Here is a 22,423-nt window from a genome sequence, read left to right on the forward strand (position 1 = left end):
GTTTGTATACCTCGATTCCCCATCAACAAGGGTTGATGGCAATGAGAAACTTTCTGAGCAACCTTGATAATTTTGACTTTAACATTGATTTGTATATGACTCTATTGGAGTTAGTTCTATCTAGAAATTATTTCCTTTTCAATGGCACTATGTATCTACAGACGTCCGGGTGTGCGATGGGGGCGGCGGTCGCACCGGCCTACGCCAATGTGTTTATGTTCGAATTCGAACAAAAGCACTTTTTTCAACATCGTTTTGGCCAGCACATTCGGACGTTCTGTAGATACATAGATGACCTGTTCATGTTCTGGAATGGGGGTGTGGAATTGTTTGAAACAATGATGGCAGAAATTAACATGGCTGATACCCCGATTAAATTTACTTATATGTCTAGTAAAGAAACTGTCAACTTCTTGGATGTGGCCGTTTCTCTATCAAATGGCAGCATTAGCACCACATTGTTTAGTAAACCTACTGACAGAAATACACTGTTATTAGCAAGCAGCCACCACCCCCCGCCACTCAAGAAGGGCCTGCCATTTTCACAGATGGTGAGGGTCATGAGAATTTGTAGTGATGTATCCAAGATCGATGGAGAACTGAACAGAGTAATCAATAGATTCCATCAAAGGGGTTATGCTCTGAAAGAATTGGAGGGTGCAAAAATGAGAGCGCTAAAACTCAAAAGATCTGATTTACTGAAACCTACTCTAAAAAAATCGAAAGATGTGTTTCCATTTGTATCCCAATTTGATACATCTAGCATGGTGGTACCCATAGCCTCGAAGGCCTTGTGGCCTATCGTGGCATCTGATAAAGATCTACCTGTGTTTAAAAATGTACGCCCCCTAGCATGTTATACGAGGGGACGTAATCTGAGGGACATTCTAGTGCATACCGATGTGACTGGTTTTGAGGCGGCAGCAGCTTCTCATACTCAAATAAAGAAACCAGGTTGCTACAGATGCCCCAAATGTGTCACGTGCAGTTTCATGCGGACTGGGGACAAATTCCAGGATCCCCATTCCTCAATAAGTTACAAAATTAGGCACGTACTGTCATGTGACACCAGATACGTTGTATATTTAATTACTTGTCCTTGTAATTTGTGCTATGTCGGGATGACATCGCGCAAGTTTAAGGAGCGTATGGCCTTACACAGGTCCTCTATTAAAGGTGCACTGGCAGGTAAAAAAGCTGAACAGCCAGTTGCAATTCACTTTAAGACCATGGGTCACCCTCTAGAATCCTTAAAATATCAAATAATTGACCATGTCCCCGAATCGAATAGGGGGGGTGATAGGGTCAAAAAACTTTTAAAATTGGAAGCGAGTTGGATCCACAAACTTAATACAGTGTCTCCTCACGGTCTAAATGAAAGGATTGTGTGGAGTACGTTTATGTAAATATCTACAGGAGAGTGTATTGTAGATCAGTGTACATGTCGTTCCAGGGTGTAACGGTGATCACTGATGGTAGTTGTAATATGAGTTATGTTAAGACATGTAATTTATCGATTTATACATTGATAGCTAATACCCATAAGTCCGTTTTTATTGTGTATCCCTGTATTTTTATATGTATTTGATTTTTGTGCGTTTTGTACAGGTAACTTTGACACAGAGCACACACGCTGATCCCCAAGGCATACTCCTGCGGTCTGACAGCCGGGTCTCCATGGGAACGCGTCTGGGCGGGTGTGAGCCGCTAGCGCTGTCCCTAGGAGATCTGTCTTGATTGGCTGCGGTTGAGTGAGCCGGATGACACGGCCTCCCGGCGTCTCAATGTGTAGCCAGGTTGTCATGACAGCGGCGTCAGCGGGTGTGAGACGCTGACGCGCTGGGTATGCGCCTGATTGGACGGGGACTGCCGGGTGAGGAGTGTGGGCGGTGAAGTGGTGAGTTCTGGCGCCAAAGGGCCCTATTTAAATGATTTCTGTATGTGTATTTGTATCCTCTTGAAAACGGGGTGTTACCCCGAAACGGCCCGTCGAGGTCAATAAAGCAATTCGTTTTTACTACATGCTGCAGTGACGTGCTTGTTCCAGCTACCTGTGGGAAGGTGGGACCCTGCTCTTTATATATATATATATATATATATATGGGATGCAGTTTAAATCCCAGCGGTCGGGATCCCAGCGTTCAGAATCCAGACGCTGGAATCCCGACCGCCGAAATCCTGACACTTTCTCCCTCCGTGGGTGTCCACGACACCCCTGGAGGGAGAATAAATTAGCGTGCCGAGCGTAGCGAGGTACCGGGCCCGCTGCGTGGCGAGCGCAGCGAGCCCGCAAGGGGGGGGGGGCGATCCACGTCCCCCTCTTGTCGGGATTTCGGCGGTCGGGATTCCGGCGTTGGGATTTTGAACGCCGGATCCCGACCGCCGGGATTTCATACTGAATCCATATATACCTATATATAAATACTGTAGCATGGCTAAATTATGCAGCATTGTACAGAGACTATGGGGGACATTAAATAGGATGAGAGATTCAGAAAGTGAGAGATTTGGTGACAAATCTCCAGGTTTTTTTAAAGCGGCAATTAGGGATGCCAATCCTGGGGCATTTTTTCAATCCCGGGAATCGGGATTGAAAAATGCTCAATCCCGGGATTCCTGGGATCCCGGGATTGGCATCCCGCCCCTGTCCCCCACTTAATTTAGTGCAGTGGAGCGGGGCTGGCAGCGGCTGTCCCCCATGAATGGTGGAGCAGGGCTTGCGGCGGCTGTCCCCCATGAGTGGTGGAGCGGGGCAGGTGGTGGCTGCGACGCCGGATGGAGAGGAATGCTGTAACTGTGTGTGGCCGTGAGCGTGTTCTGGTGCCGGAGGTGCAGCGCTACGGCCTGCGCAGCATGACCCATAGGTCACGCTGCGCAGGCTACAACGCTGTACCTCCGGCGCTGAAACCCGCTCGCCACCCCTCCCCTCCAGTCAGTGTCACGGAACAAGTGAGTTCAGAAGTGACAGATCAGAATGACCGGAATCCTCTCCCCCGTCTGACCTCTCTCGGCCGTATCCCGCGGTGGTAACAGCTGGGCAGCGTCTGAGCATGTGCTCAGACGCTGCCCGGCAATAGACTGTACAATCCCGTAATCCCGGGATTGGATAGTCCAATCCCGGGATTGAAATCCCGGACATTTTGGGGCCAAATCCCGGGATCCCGCCGATCCCGGGATTGGCCACCCTAGAAACCAAAAGAAAAAGGGGGTGACCCTAAGGTCGCACAGAAGCGCTAATGTGTCTACACAATTAAGAACTCTCTATAATTTTATCTAAAAAACCCTTTGGGTATAACTGCCGCCTCCTGTCAGAGGTATTGTGTTCCTCTGCTAGTAGAACAAGGTTTGGGAGTGATAGAATACTATCACAAGGTGGCGCTGTTTTACCTCAAAGTAAAATTTACACAGTATTATGATATCACTTTGATTTAATAGGAAAAACACATTAAAATACAATTCATAACACTCAAATATACATATAAAGTAAAAACAAACAACATACAACATATAATAGCATATATTATGCAGAGCGAGGCATTATCAATATACGAGGCTTTTGGTACTGTTCAAATGTATTTTGTGAGGCAGTATGACCATAGTTACCAGTCCCTTAGATGCTGTTCCTTTGGGCTTTGTATATTTAAGGAGATAATGTCCACTCTATTCCTTTTTCTGAGCAATTCAAATGGGTCCTGCGGTAGTTGGACCGGCTCCAGGTATAGGTGTCCAATTTGTAACTCCTTTTAGGCTCTCTTAGCCAATTTCAGCTCACCCAAATTCAGCAGTATGCAAAGCTGGTAATTGCAATGTGTAAGGCTGGTAATTGCAGCGTGCAAGGCTGGTAGTTGCAGCGTGTCAGGGTGCTGGTACCGGGCTGTAACGGGCTCCAATACGCGTTTCTCCGCCTTAGTAACGCTCGGCGGCTTCCTCAGCTGGATGCCCGACAGCATTAGAGTCTCCCTTTTTATGCGGTGTCCGTTCGCGGGGATTTTTCCGGGAACTTCCGCATTGTGCGCTCCAAGCCTCGTTTTCGTATCCTCTATTTATAGAGTATCGCGGCCATTTTTGTTTTTGCGCGTCAAGCCTCATTATCAATTCTTCTCATATTGTATTATACGGTGGCCATTTTTATTCTTCCAAGCCTCATTTTCGTATTGTCACCATTTTGTAATCCATTACATATGTATTGGTAGTAAAAGCCTCATATTTACGTTTCCAAGCCTCGTTTACAAACCCGGAAGTCATTTAAAGCCTCATAGTTAGAAAATGCCTCTTATTTACTCCATATGCCTCGCTCTTATATACATATAATTTATACAGAATAAATATCTAATACAATTGCATATTCTCAATTTCTCATGTGTATACGAAACGTGCACTTGCTTAATTAGCGATTTTTATCATTTAACAAATATCGTTTTTATTGTTCTTTTTTCACCATTGCTTATTATCTGCACATGCGCACACACATGATTTTTTGATATTACATTAGTAAAAATAAAAATAAAAATAAAAATAAATAAACAATATATATATATATAAAAAATATATTAATAAATAAAAATATATATATATCCATTGACCTAACCATATTTCATGATTACTACAAAGACATACATAATTATAAATTCATATTGACTGTAGAGTAGGACATAACTTCATATTAAATTTTTTTTTATATTTAATATGAAGTTATGTCCTACTCTACAGTCAATATGAATTTATAATTATGTATGTCTTTGTAGTAATCATGAAATATGGTTAGGTCAATGGATATATATATATTTTTATTTATTAATATATTTTTTATATATATATATATTGTTTATTTATTTTTATTTTTATTTTTATTTTTACTAATGTAATATCAAAAAATCATGTGTGTGCGCATGTGCAGATAATAAGCAATGGTGAAAAAAGAACAATAAAAACGATATTTGTTAAATGATAAAAATCGCTAATTAAGCAAGTGCACGTTTCGTATACACATGAAAAATTGAGAATATGCAATTGTATTAGATATTTATTCTGTATAAATTATATGTATATAAGAGCGAGGCATATGGAGTAAATAAGAGGCATTTTCTAACTATGAGGCTTTAAATGACTTCCGGGTTTGTAAACGAGGCTTGGAAACGTAAATATGAGGCTTTTACTACCAATACATATGTAATGGATTACAAAATGGTGACAATACGAAAATGAGGCTTGGAAGAATAAAAATGGCCACCGTATAATACAATATGAGAAGAATTGATAATGAGGCTTGACGCGCAAAAACAAAAATGGCCGCGATACTCTATAAATAGAGGATACGAAAACGAGGCTTGGAGCGCACAATGCGGAAGTTCCCGGAAAAATCCCCGCGAACGGACACCGCATAAAAAGGGAGACTCTAATGCTGTCGGGCATCCAGCTGAGGAAGCCGCCGAGCGTTACTAAGGCGGAGAAACGCGTATTGGAGCCCGTTACAGCCCGGTACCAGCACCCTGACACGCTGCAACTACCAGCCTTGCACGCTGCAATTACCAGCCTTACACATTGCAATTACCAGCTTTGCATACTGCTGAATTTGGGTGAGCTGAAATTGGCTAAGAGAGCCTAAAAGGAGTTACAAATTGGACACCTATACCTGGAGCCGGTCCAACTACCGCAGGACCCATTTGAATTGCTCAGAAAAAGGAATAGAGTGGACATTATCTCCTTAAATATACAAAGCCCAAAGGAACAGCATCTAAGGGACTGGTAACTATGGTCATACTGCCTCACAAAATACATTTGAACAGTACCAAAAGCCTCGTATATTGATAATGCCTCGCTCTGCATAATATATGCTATTATATGTTGTATGTTGTTTGTTTTTACTTTATATGTATATTTGAGTGTTATGAATTGTATTTTAATGTGTTTTTCCTATTAAATCAAAGTGATATCATAATACTGTGTAAATTTTACTTTGAGGTAAAACAGCGCCACCTTGTGATAGTATTCTATCACTCCCAAACCTTACCCTAGAAACCAGTTTGATTTTGCAGTGTAAATGATTGCCGCTTTAAAAAACCTGGAGATTTCTTACCAAATCTCTCACTTTCTGAATTTCTCATCCTATTAAATCTCCTCCTACATGTCATTCATTTGGTAAATTTGGTAATTAATTTGGTAAATTTGGTAATGGCCCCTTGATTCTTACAGTCTAATGTCCCTAGCATAAAGCACACCAACACGTGTTTTCATTTTGCCAGACTCCATGTTAAGCATGGACATTGCACCGCAATGTTTGGAACAGAAGAAAGAGAGTATGTCACTGAGGCCCTTATTCTGGTTGGTGCGGCCGGAGCCGCATATGCGGCTCCGACCGTGCAGGCGAATCCCCGCCTTCCATACGGATCGCCACGGCCGTCCGTACGCGGATATGTGGCGATCCGCATGAAATTGGACGGGGATACGCCTCCTCCATGGTGGGAGCAGCCCCTGCATTCGATGGTCGCCGAACATCGAATGCAGGGCCGCACGCTCCACCAGGTCCCGCAACACAAGACCACACGGACACTTGTCCGTGTGAAATCTTGTATGGGGGCGGGCAGCTGACATCCGGCGATGTCAGATGCCCGCCCCGTACCCACGCGTCACGGCCTCATTACCATGCATACGCCCCGCGTTTGCATGGGAACGCCCATGAAACGCGGGGCGTATGCATAGGGTAATGAGGATAAGTAGCCCCTCACGCCCCTCTACGCCCCCTGTGCGGCGTATAGAGAATCCTTGCGGCGAAATCGCCTGCACATGCACAGAGTGACCTCTGCACATGCGCAGAAGATAAACATCGGCGGCCCGTACGCAAGCGGGAATATCCGCACCAACCAGAATAAGGGCCCGAGTGACGTATCTGGAGATCAGGTTAATTAAAATGTAACTTTTATTGTTATTACTAAAAAATAGCGAAGTATGGACACACAATAAACAAATTGACACACATGAAACACATATGTGGTTTAAAAAGGATAATATACCCCAATTTAGTGTGAGCCCAATGTTTCTCCCCACTGATGGATATTTAAGAAATCAGGGTCAAAATCCACTTAATTAGTTAATGTGTCTGGTGGCTGTATTAGGGAGACTGACTGTTGGTTTCCAATATGCTGCAGGTGCACTACACTTTGCACTGCTGTGATTAAATAATCACTCAGATACCCCGCAAGAATTCAGAGTGGGGTGCAATACATGTGTACACATTATTGGAGAGACTGAGTATTTGTATCCAATCTGGTGCAATTGCATTCAATCTCACATGGAAGCAGTTAAATTTACCATACGTGCCCCGTATGGATTTATAAATCGGGTATAATGCTAGTGAGTATCAATAATGTGACCCACATGAGACACAGCGGTGGGTCCCGGGTTTGTTGCAGCCTCACTGGTGTCCCTCAGTGCGGACGGCGTCTGATGTGATCTGCCACCTCACAATCAGAACGCCGTACCGCAACAGAGCCTGGACACGGAGCTGCGGCTGTTACCCGCTGACAGTCAGGAGGTTTCATGTGTGTGTTGGAGAGCCGGTTCCTGACCTGACAGACTAGCCAGAAACCAGCGGTGTTGATGTCACACACCGCGGTTCTGACTCAGCGAGCTCAGTGGAGACTGACGCTCGCTTGGAGCAGCTAATTGGAAAAAAAATCACCCAATATTTAACATTGGTATGTGGGGAGAGGGAAATGGGAGTCACAACTAAGGCTGACTGGTCAGCGTACGCTTCGCTAAGGGAGCTTCATCAGGACCAACCTGGCCTGCTGCCGGAAGCCCCTTAAATACCTCATTCCTCATGAATATTCATGAGAGGTGTGCACACGGATTCAGTATTGAATCCCGGCGGTCGGGATCCCGGCGTTCATAATCCCGACGCCGGAATCCCGACAGCCGAAATGCCGACAAGGGGGGGACATGGATCGCCCCCCCCCTTGCGGGCTCGCTGCGCTCGCCACGCAGCGGGCCCAGTGCCTCGCTACGCTCGGCACACTAATTTATTCTCCCTCCAGGGGTGTCGTGGACACCCACGGAGGGAGAATGTGTCGGCATTTCGGCGGTCGGGATTCCGGCGTCGGGATTCTGAACGCCGGGATCCCGACCGCCGGGATTTTAACTGCATCCCGTGCACACCTGGTCACCTGATCAGAGGTTACCTGGCATGTGATCAAAGAAAGTTGCTAAGTCTAAATTTGAATTTCAAATTAAATTGATGCTTGGAACCCCATAGTACGTTTGAATCTGATTTTATAAATGTATTTCAAAAGATTAGAGGTTTTATGGCCAAATTGCCCCATTTGGTGGAATCGCTTTCATAATTAGGTAATTATTGGCAGATCTCATATGGGATCCTACAAAGAGGAATATGGCTCTTCTCTGTCAATGCTTCTGGTGTAATGGTCTTATTCCCTACATCTGATTACAATGATATTATATTACTTTTACGATAATAGTACTTTCATATCGACAAAATGTGTCAGAATTTTTATAGCTAAAAATTTCATGAGGAAATTGGATGGTGTGGATGGTGATTGGGATTGAGTGATCATATAGTGTATTTGAAGATGGATGTCCTATTGAGGTGAATGACCTACAGTATATGTGACAGCGCTTCTATGAAACATATTTTCAATATAATTACTGATGTTATTATCCTCTATATGGATTCATGATTAGAACAAAAGGGTTATATATACCTTGTGTCTCATGTGGGTCACATTATTGATACTCACTAGCATTGTTCCCGATTTATAAATTCATACGGGACACGTATGGTTAATTTACCTGCTTCAATGTGAGATTGAATGCAATTGCACCAGATTGGTTACAAATACTCAGTCTCTCTAATAATATGTACATTAGTTAATGTGTACAGCCACCAGGCACATTAACTAATTAAGTGGATTCTGACCCTGATTTCTTAAATATCCATCAGTGGGGAGAAACATTGGGCTCACACTAAATTGGGGTATATTATCCTTTTTAAACCACATATGTGTTTCATGTGTGTCAATTTGTTTATTGTGTGTCCATACTTCGCTATTTTTTAGTAATAACAATAAAAGTTACATTTTAATTAACCTGATCTCCAGATGCGTCACACAGTGACATACTCTCTTTCTTCTGTTACTTATGCCAATCTATGTCAAGTGATCGCACACCCTCTAGTTTTGCATAATATTCAGCATTACACCATTAATGAGGGTCCTCTCCATAAATAATTCCTTCCTGATTTTTCCTGTGCGACTGTTCTCACCCAATTCCCCCAGCACACCTCAATGTTTCGCTACCATTGATGTTTATGTTTCGATGGTAGTATTTTTACCATTCGATGGCGGCATGCCGATGTTTGTCACCATCGAATAGTAAACATTTGATGGTGTTCTGATGGTCCCACCCCACAGCCAGCCACACCGCAGTGATTCTACGCATGTGTGGCCTCGCTGAAGATGTATGCGCATGCACAAAAATTTCTATCAAAAGATTTGATAGCTTCTAAAGTCCATTCCTACTCCATATAACCTACCAGTAGGTTTTTGGGGTGTGGGCAGAAACCCTATTGGAAAACATACAAATTCTACACCAATGGGTATAACCAGGAGCTGTGGTGTTGTAAATTACAGTAGCCAGGGCCTAGGGGAAAGGGGGGGGGGTTATGCGCCCCGGGTTCTGCATGGGGGGGCGCTGTCAGGGCCGGGCAGCGGGGGTCCCGGGGGGGCAACGGGCAGGGGGGACGGGCAGCGGGTGTCCTGGGAAGGGCGTAGCGGCAGCTGGAAGCTAGCTACGCTATTTTCTGGGTGGGAAGCAGATTTTTTTTAAAAACTTGCTGGACGCTGATTGGCTGAAATCTCTCTGCAAATCAGCGTCCAGCAAATCTTTGCAAAATCAGCAGTGGTTCCCGCCGCCAGGCAAATAGCATAGCTTGCTACAAGTGAAAGCTGCCGCTGCCCGTCCCCCACTGCCCGTCCCCGGACCCCACTGCACATAAGTATGTGGGTGCAGGGGGTCGCTCAGCCTCCGGCGCCTGGGGCACGGCAGTCATTTGGTCGCCCCCAGTCAGGGGGGAGGGGGGAAACCAAATTCCTTTCTTGCCCCAGGCCCCAGAAACCCTAGTTTTGGCCCTGCAGTAGCTAGTCGTATTCTGGAGAAACTTTACAAATTTGAGGGTAATGGAGACTATTCCTAAGCAATGTGAGTCTTTCTCCAACAATCAATCTGTTTAAGCATCACAAGATCCGGAATATTTTCCCAGATCCATGTATTTTTAGGTTCACAGCCGTTAAAAAAGGAACAGTTATTGAGGATTTTGTTTCACCTGTCTTTGGGCAGGTGAGTAAGTCCTGGGCTATGCACAGACTGGACACGGTGGAAAAGTGATTCAATGGTTGTGAATGGATCTGCAACGAATCGCCGATCCGGCTAATTATAGAGGGTTTATCAGACGTGATCGATACTCAGCTAAATTGCAGAGCCCTGTGATCAGGTATATAAAAAACAGCCTTGTGCAAGCCTGCGCATTGGCTGTACTGTACCGGAGTAGCAGACAGTTGGTGAGTTGGCAGTTCCAAAAATAAAAAGAACAGTTGGAATGGATGCATATAGTATTTGTAATATGAATTAACTTAAATACTGTATATATTTTCATACCTCAAACAAAGAAGACACCACAGCCATGAAGTTTTTCTCCTGTACCACAGTCTCATTTTCTTTGCACCGGTTCTGTACAGGGTCCTTTATCATTTCTGGAAAGCGAACTTGACCTGCATTAAATGCTGCTGTAAATCTTCTTCTCTGTACACAAGACAATACGTTCGTTTGTTCCAAATTGTTCTTTTTGACAAAAAAACTGATTACTTACATATTGATTTTTAAGTATTGAACTGTTTAAAAGTTGGTCAACTTCTTCAAATAAGTTAGCCAAATGTGGTTAACACTTTTAAAGATAGTGGTAGTAGTCCCAAAATGTGCTGTATATTGGACTCCTCAGTATGTTCAACTCCTCTGTCTGGTCGTTCCTTTTAAACACTCTGAACTGACCTGAAATAGGTGCCCTATATGCACATAGCAGGTTCTTTGCTCTTCTCTATCTCTGCATGTAGGTGGAATAACACCATTCATACGACATCAAAGTAGGTGACCATTGAAAATGACACTCACCAGGGCCAAGTTCCCTATGGGCACTGAAAGGTTTCTTTAATCCTGTTCCTTTTCCTCACAGAACACAGGTGGGCACTGAAAGGTTTCTTTAATCCTGTTCCTTTTCCACACAGAACACAGGTGGGCACTGAAAGGTTTCTTTAATCCTGTTCCTTTTCCTCACAGAACACAGGTGGGCACTGAAAGGTTTCTTTAATCCTGTTCCTTTTCCTCACAGAACACAGGTGGACACTGAAAGGTTTCTTTAATCCTGTTCCTTTTCCACACAGAACACAGGTGGGCACTGAAAGGTTTCTTTAATCCTGTTCCTTTTCCTCACAGAACACAGGTGGGCACTGAAAGGTTTCTTTAATCCTGTTCCTTTTCCTCACAGAACACAGGTGGACACTGAAAGGTTTCTTTAATCCTGTTCCTTTTCCTCACAGAACACAGGTGACTCGCTCACTAGGGGACACCTAGGAGGCTTGTGGACTGGTGCTGAGCGTCATCTTCAGCTATTGGGGGATCCTTCCATCCGGATAGGGAGGTAACCCAGACCACCACTCGCCCCTGGCAGTCTCTGCTCATTTTTAGCATTGTTTTTATGGAAATCTTTTATGGATGTTTTTCACTGTTGGAATAAATCGTGTTTAATCAAGCATTTGGAGTGAGCGAGTCACCTGTGTTCTGTGAGGAAAAGGAGCAGGATTAAAGAAACCTTTCAGTGCCCATAGGGAACTTGGCCCTGGTGAGTGTCATTTTCAATGGTCACCTACTCTGATGTCGTATGAATGGTGTTATTCCACCTGCATGCAGAGATAGAGAAGAGCAAAGAACCTGCTATGTGCATATAGGGCACCTATTTCAGGTCAGTTTAGAGTGTTTAAAAGGAACGACCAGACAGAGGAGTTGAACACACTGAGGAGTCCAATATACAGCACATTTTGGGACTACTAACACTATCTTTAGGAGGGGGATTACAGCGCCCTATGATCACCATTTGTTTTGTTGCTATTTGTCTAGGATTTGGGAGTCTTAGGATGATCTTGGGCAGCAGTATCCCAGGCGCAGTCACTGTTTTCTCATTGTTTTCGATTGTGGTTAACACTTTGTTGTTAATCATATTATTCAATTAACAATCATTTTTTGACAAATGTCGCTCAAAATTTTTTTGTCTCTTACATTTTTTTACTAGGCTGTGACACCAGTGGTCACAGACCTCTGCAGGACTACGTAGGAGCCTAGTAAACCAGAGGAAACGTGTTCTACACATGTAATAAACATAATATTTTTCACAGCTATTTTAAATGAGAGGAGAGGGACCCTGTGCATACTCTGGGGATTGTTTCATCCTTTGTTACATCATTCTTATGAGTATCGCGGATACAATGGGGGAAATTTACTAAAGGAAATTTGTAAAAAAAATAGGTGTATTTGTATCCAGAAATACACTTATTTTTTACATTTACTATCCCAAAAATACAGCAATTCGTAGTCGTATTAATGTGCTATGAATACGAATACGAATTGCCGTATTTTTGGGATAGTAAATGTTAAAAATAAGTGTATTTCTGGATACAAATACACCTATTTTTTTCAAATTTCCTTTAGTAAATTTCCCCCAATATGTCAGCCCATCATGTTGGGTACACATCGTTCTGACATTAGATCTGAAGTACGGATCTTAAGAAAATCTCATTGACAGCCTTCCTAAATAATGGTGATCTCCTATATACATGAACGAAAAATAAAGTTTGTGTTAAGTATTTAAATATAAATGACACATTCCTCATATATTTTATACTAGTAAGCCCGCTTGAAGCAAATGCTTCGAAAGCTAGTAGATGTAGTTTCACTTGCTGGAAACAGATGGCAGTGTAAGCCTGCTCAAAGCAAATGCATCCAAAGCTAGTAGATGTAGTTTCACTTGCTGCAAACAGATGGCAGTGTTTCGGAGCCACAGGGACACTAGACATATATATAAATGATGATCATAATAGAAATGGATATACATATATATATATATATATATATATATATATATATATATATATATATATATATATATATATATATATATATATATATATATATATATATCCTATAGCCACTGTACATAAGTGCTACACATTATATGCTATAAGAAAGATAATTCCTTGAATAGTCAAACTGTAAACCTTTCAGTAATTTATCAGAATTATTTTTTTTATTAATCATCCATATTTCTTTAGGTTGTTAAAGGATTATAATTATATTTACTCAAAAATGTCATTAGTATGTACTGTTCCTGTGTATACTACTACTACTTATTTTACTACTACTACTACTACTACTACTACTACTACTACTACTACTACTACTACTACTACTATTACTTCTACTACTATTACTACTACCACCACTACTACTACTATTACTACTACTACTATTACTACAACTACTGCTGCTGATACTACTACAACTGTTGCCACTATTACTGCTGCTGCTACTACTGATAATGCTACCACTATTGCTACTACTACTGATGCCACTATTACTGCCATTATTACCGCTACTACTTATTTTACTAATACTACTACTGCCACTATTAGTACAGTACAACTACGGATTCTACTACTGCTACTATTACTACTGCCACTATTATTATTATTATTATTATTACTACTACTACTACTATTACTACAATTACTGCTGTTGCTACTACTACTACAACTAATGCTACCACTATTACCGCACTACTTCTATTACTAATACTACTACTACTGCCACGATTACTACTTCTAGTACAATTGCTGCTACTAATGCTACCACTATTAATGCTACTACTATTACTAATACCCCTTTTACACCAGAGCCTCGACCCGGGTTATTGTCGCTCCAGTCTGGGCCAGGGCTTGGTATAAAAGGGGTTAAAAAAAACCCGGCTCCCATTCCCCGTGTCTGACCCGGAAAATGTTCAGGGTGGGAAACAGGGCTTCCGACCCTGGGACCCATTTTCACCAATCAGCGTATATAGCGTCCAGTGGTGCAAGTAGGATTTTTTCTTGGTGGTACTGATAGCCTCCACCAAAAATGTGCGTGGTCATGTGTCATGAGGGGGCGTGGTTACAGAAAGCTAGAGAAGTGACTAAATGACAATAGTGGCGTGGCATCAGGAGACAGGGAATGAGAAACAGAGAATGACTGGGGGTGGGTTGGCTCTTGCTTGGGTGAGAGCTGGGCAAATTGTGCTTACAATTGTGGAGCCTGCTCTTCATGCTGTCGGCGCCGCTGATGCCTGTCAGTGTGACAGGCTAAATCAGCAGTAGCCGGTAGCTGCATACAGCACCAATCATAACGCTGGGTGGGCAGGCAGCGGATGCATCATATTTAGACTTAAAATAAAAATAGAATTGACAGTGGCTCAGGGGGTAAGTGGTACTGCGTACCTGCAACATATTTCTTACAGGTACTCCGTACCACGCCGTACCCCCTTACTTGCAACACTGATAGCGTCACAGTCTCCTTTAGGGGGGGAGCCTCTAGTGTCCTAATCTCTGAAGTTTTTGAACAGAGCCCAAGACAGGCACCGGGGACAAGCTCCTTAGGGGGAGATTCTCTAAGCGAAAAATGCGGTAAAAACCCCGTTATCGGGGTTTTTACCGCATTTTGGGATGCTGTAAGCATCCCCCGCCGGGGGGGGGCATCACCGGAAAAATCTGGCGATGCCCCATAGAAGCCAATGGGCTTCTACCGCAACCCCCCGCATCGCCCCCTCTCCTGTGTCCGGGCAGCACAGCGCTGTGCTGCCCAAACCTGTGACCTCCTCCCTGCACTGATCCTCTTTCGGGTGCAGGGAGGAGGAGAGCCCGGCGCAGCAGCAGCAGCACCGGGTGTGTGAGGGAGGGGGGAGCCGCCGGGACCTGCTGGGACCCGGCGACTCTCACCGCAAAGGACAGCTCTTAACGCAAGAGCTGTCCTTTGCCTTAATTATCGCATATGTTACAACATATGCGATAATTAAATATGCGATGGGCGGCGAAGGGGGGCGGAGATTCTTAGAGAATCTCCCTCTTAATGTTTATTATATAGGTAGTATTCCTTTAAATGTTTGGGGACCCCAATTTAGAAAGAAAAAGTCTTCTTTTTATATATATATATATATATATATATATATATATATATATATATATATATATATATATATATTATATATATATATATATATATATATATATATATATATATATATATATATATATATATATATATATATATATATATAAAGATCCACAAAAAGCCTGCACTCGCACAATAAATCTATATATATAGAGGGGAGGAAGGATCGGCACTCAGGTAGATACCCAGTCAATATGAAAATCAAATGCCAGGGTGCCTGTGAGGGGCAGAGACTGCCCAGTAATAGCAGATTGGGAGCAAAGGCACTCCAGGGTCTTAGTAATGACGGAAGCAGACACAGGGGTCCGTGCAACGTTTCGGTCTTTATTTGACCTTTTTCAAGCTTGAAAAAGGTCAAATAAAGACCGAAACGTTGCACGGACCCCTGTGTCTGCTTCCGTCATTACTAAGACCCTGGAGTGCCTTTGCTCCCAATCTGCTATATATATATATATATATATATATATATATATATATATATATATATATATATATATATATTAATACGGTGTCCGCTGTATAATGGGTGTAGTGACGTGAGCGAGGTTAGGGCTGTGTAGTGGGGGTGATTTGATGTTGGAGGTCCGCTACAACAGGCGTAACAACTGATGCTGCTTCTACTACTACTGCTACTAGATCTAGTAGTATTGTTGCTACAATAACTACTACTATTACTACTACACTAACTACTACTATTACTACTACTACTGCTAATACTACTACTGCGGCTACTGTTGCTACTATTGATACTTCAATTACTATTAATACTACTACTTGTACTACTACCACAACTACTATGCAAACTACTGCTACTACTGCTGCTGCTACTGCTACAATGACTACTGATTCTACAAATAATACTACTCTCAATACTACTACTACTATTACTACTACTGCTGATAATACTATTACTACTACAGCTGCTGCTACTACAACTTCTAACATTACTACTGTGACTGCTGCTACTACTGCTACTTCTTCTACTCCTTCTTCACGTCATAGAATTGAGGATTAGTTAGCCTTTTATATAATATCTTAATTCAGAATGTGTAGAATAAATATATACACTTATGAAATCTGATGGTAATACCCACACTTTCGGTGTTTTGGATCTCATTTTGACCTCCGTGAAGTAATAAACCTTTATCCACTGACTGCACAGAACAAAGGGAACCCGGCTCTGCTGTAAGCTTAAGATTCACATTTTCTCCAGGACGAACCTGATCTTGGGAGAAACTGAGCTGCACCTGTTTGATATATTGCACATTAAGCAGAAGTTAAAAGAAACATTTAAATATAAACATGTCAGGAGTTTCTTATCGGTAAATTTACTAAGATAGAACTTCTATTGATGATGGGATGTTGCCTATAGCAACCAACCAGATTTTACTTATATATTCAGCAGATAATATATAGGAGCTAAATGGTTGTTATGGACAACATCCCATCATCGATAGTTCCCCCATCTTATTAAATTTACCCCTATTAGATTGCCTGGCTCTTTAAATGTATAAAAATGATGACAACACCATGTTCATGCCAGAAAAACGCTGACCCTACCGGAATTTAGGGAACCCCCCCCCCCCCCCGACTCCATATAGCAGCCTCTGACAATACAGCCAACAGTGGCGTTCGTTAACCTCGGGATCGTAAATGATATTGACCATACACACTGGACAATATAGGCAAAAGGTCGACATGGCTAATGTCGACAGGGTCAAAAGGTAGATACAAGCATTATGTTGACAATGGCAAGGGTGACAGTCAACAGGTCGACATGAGTTTTTCCCTTTTTTTTGAGTCAACATGTGCCGACAGACAGTATTTCATACCCTACCATCCACTAGGGCGTGGAGGGAGAATAGCAAGAATAGCATAGCGAGGCACCGTGCCCGAAGCATTGCGAGCGTAGTGAGCCATGCAAGGGGACGCAGTGCACCGACATGGTGTCCATGTCCACTATGTCGTCATTCGGGAAAAAAAAGTGAATTACTCATGTCAACCTTTTGACTGTTGACCTTACCATTGTTGACATAATGCTTGTGTCAACCATTTTTTATATGTCCACCTAAGGCTTTTCGACCTTCAATGGTTGTCCCAAATGCATGTCGGCTTTAAGTTAGTCAACCCAATGACCCCTACCCTTCTAAATAAACTCTAAGGGGCAGATGTATTAAGCCATGGACAGTGATAAAGTGGAGAGAGATAAATTACCTACAAAATAGCTCCTGACATATTTCAAACACAGCCTTTAACATGGCAGTTGGGTTAATTGGTTGGGGTTTTATCTCTAATTGGTTGGGGTTTTATCTCTCTCCACTCTATCACTCTCAGAGGCTTCTTAAATCTCCCCCTTAATGTCTTTCAATTCAATCTATTTCAATGTGATGTCATCAGTGTTATGAAGCAATGTATTGCGGTCTACTTTACTTACATTGTTCTTGGAACACCTGGAAACTGTGTATGTTGATGTCACCGCAATAGTTTCTCCTTTGGGTAACATAGAGAAAACGAAGAGATGGACCACAGGAAAAACATCTATATTTACACGGATCTTTACAGGGAATGACCCACGTAGTGCTGGAAACAAAGAAAAAAGAAATCAGACACGACCACCGCAATGTTGTCAGTGACGTTTATGATATCAAGAAACATCTCAGAGCAGACATTGGGGGCACCAGCCAATCAGCTGTGTTTGAAATATGACAGTCAGGATTTGATTGGCTGGTGCGTTATCTCCTTCCACTTTATCTCCAGTGTATCTCTGCGCCAGGCTTAATACATTTTACCCCAGTGTGCTGCGCATGTATCTGACATGTATAGAGATGGAAAAACCTCTGAGCGGAATGGGTTTGAACAAGCAGAAGCCCAATTCCGCTAATGCACATAAAGAAAAGCATGGAAAACGTCAGGGGTATCATTAATGTTTGGAAATTTTGACTTGCTGAGTTTATAGATGATAATTGACAGGTGACCCACAGCATCTACAAAATGCATTATGCATTTACCTTTATGAAAATAGGGTTTGATTTTAGCTAAGGGGTGGTGGGGTATTCAATTAGTCCTGCATTTTTGGCTAGACCCAAAAAATGCAAATTTAGCTTTTCAATTGAGCCCATTTCAGCCAGTTTTTCTGCCGATACGGATTTTTAAAAAAGTCGAAACTTCATTGGCCGAACAATGTTGAGAACGGCTGCAGTAATTCGCTGATCCACGTGTTTTCCGACTATGATGATTTTTCTGACAGTTAAAAATGCGGCACTTCCATTGAAAAGGTCCAATGGAAATTTGACCTAATAGTGCACATTTTTTGACTGTTGGCATTAAGTGAAAGTATACCCTAAGAAATCTATGTATGCAGAGCAAAATGAGTATTGTTGTAGATGAGTAGAAATGTTAATTGCAAAGATACTGTAATAGTAAAAAGTTTAGGCAAAACAGGAAGGAATTGCGCACTGGGCCTAATTCATATTCGGTTGAGGTTGCTTTCACTGCTGCAGGGGGGGGGGGGGTGTCAAGGGCGGGGGGGGGGGTGTTGTACTAATTACCCTGTCCAAATCTGATGGAGGGGCCCAGTGGGGACCAGGGATCTCCCCCTATTACCTGGAAGCAGCAGCATCAGCCCTTCTCAACCCAACACATGCTGCTGTGTGCTGGGCTGCAGTTTGGCTAGAGAGATGCTTAAAGTGCATTTGTTTCAGTATTTTAGTTTAAGGGTGTGTGGCCACGCCTCCCGTATTTAGGCCACACCCCCAGATAAATACCTAGGCCCAGCCATGCTCTCTACTGCCCTGGCAGTAAAAGCCTTCTGTTGCAGTAGTAATCCAACCTGTGTCCAAGGATGCAGCAACGAATGTCTCACTTACCAATGATCCACCCGTCGCAAAGGCTAGGAAATCTCTGTGCAACCACGGAGATCCTGGCCTCTTCCCTCCCTCATTACTTTCATGGCGGCAGCGCGAGACGCTCTAGCTTGAATATTGGCAGCTTGCCAGACTGCCTTAAGCTACACTTGTAGCGTAGCGACTGTTTGAATTCTGGCAGTTTGCCAGCTGCCTAGCCACCTTACATTATCAGGCTACTTGTTTAGTGTCAGGGCGGCAGCACGTGCCGCCTTACGCTGACTTCTCCGTGGCAGCACAGCGCTGCTACCCCAAACCTCCTGTCAAGTGAGCGCCTCTCACACAGCGTTTGTGCCCCCATGATATGCCCTCTCCTGTGGAGCGGGGATCATGAGGGCGCCTGCGGAGAGACGCTCCATATTAGTGTTACGTAGGAGTGTCTCAGACGTTACAGTAGCAATGCAATCATATGCTCCATGTGTGTGATAGGTTTTAGCAACTCAGACGCTCAAGCACCAATGCAATGATACCCTCCTGCCTCTGACCTCTGAGTGGCTATTGCTCAGATGTATGATATGGCAGGTTTGAATGTGTTCCTGAAACACCCCCACCGTCCATGCCATCCCGAAGCGTGGCGAGCGTACGCGTCCTTACGACGTTTTCATTCCACCACCATCCATGTCGGCATGGAGTTGATTCTATATAGTGTGGCGAGCCCGAAGCGTGGCAAGGGGTCATGGCTAACTTTACATGTATTCCGCGTCCCCTCACGGGGCTAGTTCCCTTCTCCACGCTTCGGGCTCCGTGTCTCGCTGCGCTCGCCACACTGTATAAAATCAACTCCACGCCGACGTGGATGGTGGGGGTATGAAAAGGTCGGTAGGATGTGTACCGCCGCCCCTCACGGGGCTCACTGCGCTCGCCATGCTTTGGGATGGCGTGGATGAAGGGGGGTATGAAATGGATGCATTTGCCAGTATGTAACATGGAGCACTGGAAAATGCCTCCATCATTGTGCATCAGACACAGGAGAGTCTCATTGCTTGAGCGTCTGAGGCGCTCCTACGTATCACACACATGGAGCTGCTGCTGCTGGAGTGTCTGAGACACTCCTACGTAACACAAAGATGGAGCGCCTCCCCGCCGGCGCCCTCATGATCCCCTCTCCACAGGAGAGAGGATATCATGCGGGCACAAGCGCTGTGTGAGATTCGCTCACTTGACAGGAGGTTAGGGGTAGCAGCGCTGGCCTGCCACGGAGAAGTCAGTGTAAGGCGACACGCGCTGCCGCCCTGAAACTAAACAAGTAGCTTGATAATGTAAGGCGGCAAGACAGCTGGCAAGCTGCCAGAATTCAAACAGTCGCTACGCTTCTAGCGTAGCTTAAGGCAGTCTGGCAAGCTGCCAAGATTCAAGCTAGAGCATCTCGTGCTGCCGCTGTGAAACTAAACAAGTACCAAAATCTTCAACAGAAATAGATGATAAACCCGTCTTGTTTATTATTTATTTCGGTACTTGTTTCCTAGCAGGGCGCCCAGTACGCTATAAACGTACAGGGCTATTCTCCGTAGCAAAATCGCATTGCATTGCATCTCATGGGCCATTATAGAGCAATGCGATTTTTTTATTTAATTTATTCACTGCTCTGTTGGCCCTAGGGGATTGCATTGCATTGCATTGTACCTCCTGAAAAATTGCATGAGATTTTATAGGGTGCGATGCCATGCCATTAGCTATACACTTGTATGACATACACTGAGGTTTCATTGACACCCCCACTATCCACACCACCCCGAAGCGTGGAGAGTGCGGCGAGCCCCTAGAGGGGCGGCGGAATGCGTCCTCCCGACCTTTTCATCCCCCCACTATCCAAGTCGGCGTGGAGTTGATTTTATATAGTGTGGTGAGTGGAAAGCGAGCCACCGAGCCCTAAGCGTGGCGAGCGCAGCGAGTACCCCCCAGACAACTGTTTAGCACATACAAAGTAAAACGTAGATACAAAATGACATAATCGTATTCAAATAAAATAAAAGCTTGCAAACTAAAGTTTCTATTTTGTATATATCTGTAAACATTAATACAGCTCGAAAATAAGTTGAAAAGGATAGAGGAAGTGAGTGGAAAAACAAGCAACATCCAGTGCACTTGATACCTGGTGCATAGTTACTATTAGTTAGACTTCCCTGGCCTGGCTACCTGTCACATGATTTTAAAGCAATCCATATAAAAGTGTCCTTCAGTCTCCCATGGATGATGCCAAGGCGTTATCCATCATTGTAAGGTGAGATGTTCTGACCAGTAACCAGAATGGTCAATCAGAGGACAGTTCCTAAAGTAGGTAGGCTACTATATACAAAAAATATACTGGAATGGATTTAAACCGCATTGTATATTGTTTATCATAAACATACTCACATGGGCTATTTACTGGCTTTTTAATGTTTAATTTGTATTTGTTCGAAGAAATGACTCCACCTCTAGACATCACCTGTGGAAACATAAACCAAAAGTTACTGTACATATATGACAGTGTCTATGTCAGGGGTGGGGAACCTTTTATGTGCCAAGGGCCATTTGTATGGGGAAAAAATCCTTCGGGGCCATATGTAAAAATTTCTCTTACAAATTGTCCTGCAGCCACCCCAAGCTCCGACGGCTGCTGCTGCTGAATAAGACTGACAATCTCCAGCTGCTGTTGATTATGAGGAATCTCAAGAGAACTACCGACATCTCTCGAGAATTCCCTTCTACTTGAATCCGGGCAAAGCCGCCGGGCGGGTGGTCGGGCCACTCAGACCGGCTACGGGGGCCACATACGGCCCCAGGGCCTGAGGTTCCCCACCCCTGGTCTATGTGGACAGCAGTCACTCCCACTCACCCCCCCCCCCTATTTTAGGAATTACATGTACAAAACTTACTAGAGACTGAATGCTTCTTCGATAAGGATTTGCTACATAGTTTGCTCCGTAACAACAGAAAATAATACTTACGAAGTAAAAGAAAGTGAGGGAATCAGATTTAGGTTCCAGGACTGTTGTACTGATGTCATATTCCACATTCACCAACAGGTCAGAGTCACAGGACACTTTGTCTGAATTCTTCTGTACAGTCACAAAGCTGTTACTCTCAGAGTAAAAGGGGGCTAGCCATCTACTGTGTTCTACTTGTCTATGGTCAAGATCATCATTATCAACACCACTGGCTGGTAAAAATGTTGCCTGACAACAGAACACAAGAGCGAGGTTAGACCACCTGTGCAGGTTTTG

General features: G+C 43.6%; 1 protein-coding gene across 1 annotated transcript in view; it reads right to left on the reverse strand.

Moving 5' to 3' along the window:
• Window positions 1-22,423, reverse strand: part of LOC146009766 (alpha-2-macroglobulin-like protein 1) — a 119,823-nt gene that overhangs the window by 62,389 nt on the left and 35,011 nt on the right. The window contains exons 13-17 of the mRNA XM_083150226.1: window positions 22,148-22,375; window positions 21,573-21,645; window positions 17,750-17,895; window positions 16,410-16,562; window positions 10,669-10,812 (exon numbers count right to left, since the gene is read on the reverse strand). Coding sequence (XP_083006352.1) covers window positions 10,669-10,812; window positions 16,410-16,562; window positions 17,750-17,895; window positions 21,573-21,645; window positions 22,148-22,375 — 744 coding nt within the window. The remainder of the gene's footprint in view (window positions 1-10,668; window positions 10,813-16,409; window positions 16,563-17,749; window positions 17,896-21,572; window positions 21,646-22,147; window positions 22,376-22,423) is intronic.

This window comes from Crinia signifera, chromosome 6 (assembly GCF_055691185.1).
Source record: "Crinia signifera chromosome 6, ASM5569118v1, whole genome shotgun sequence".
Taxonomy (NCBI): domain Eukaryota; kingdom Metazoa; phylum Chordata; class Amphibia; order Anura; family Myobatrachidae; genus Crinia; species Crinia signifera.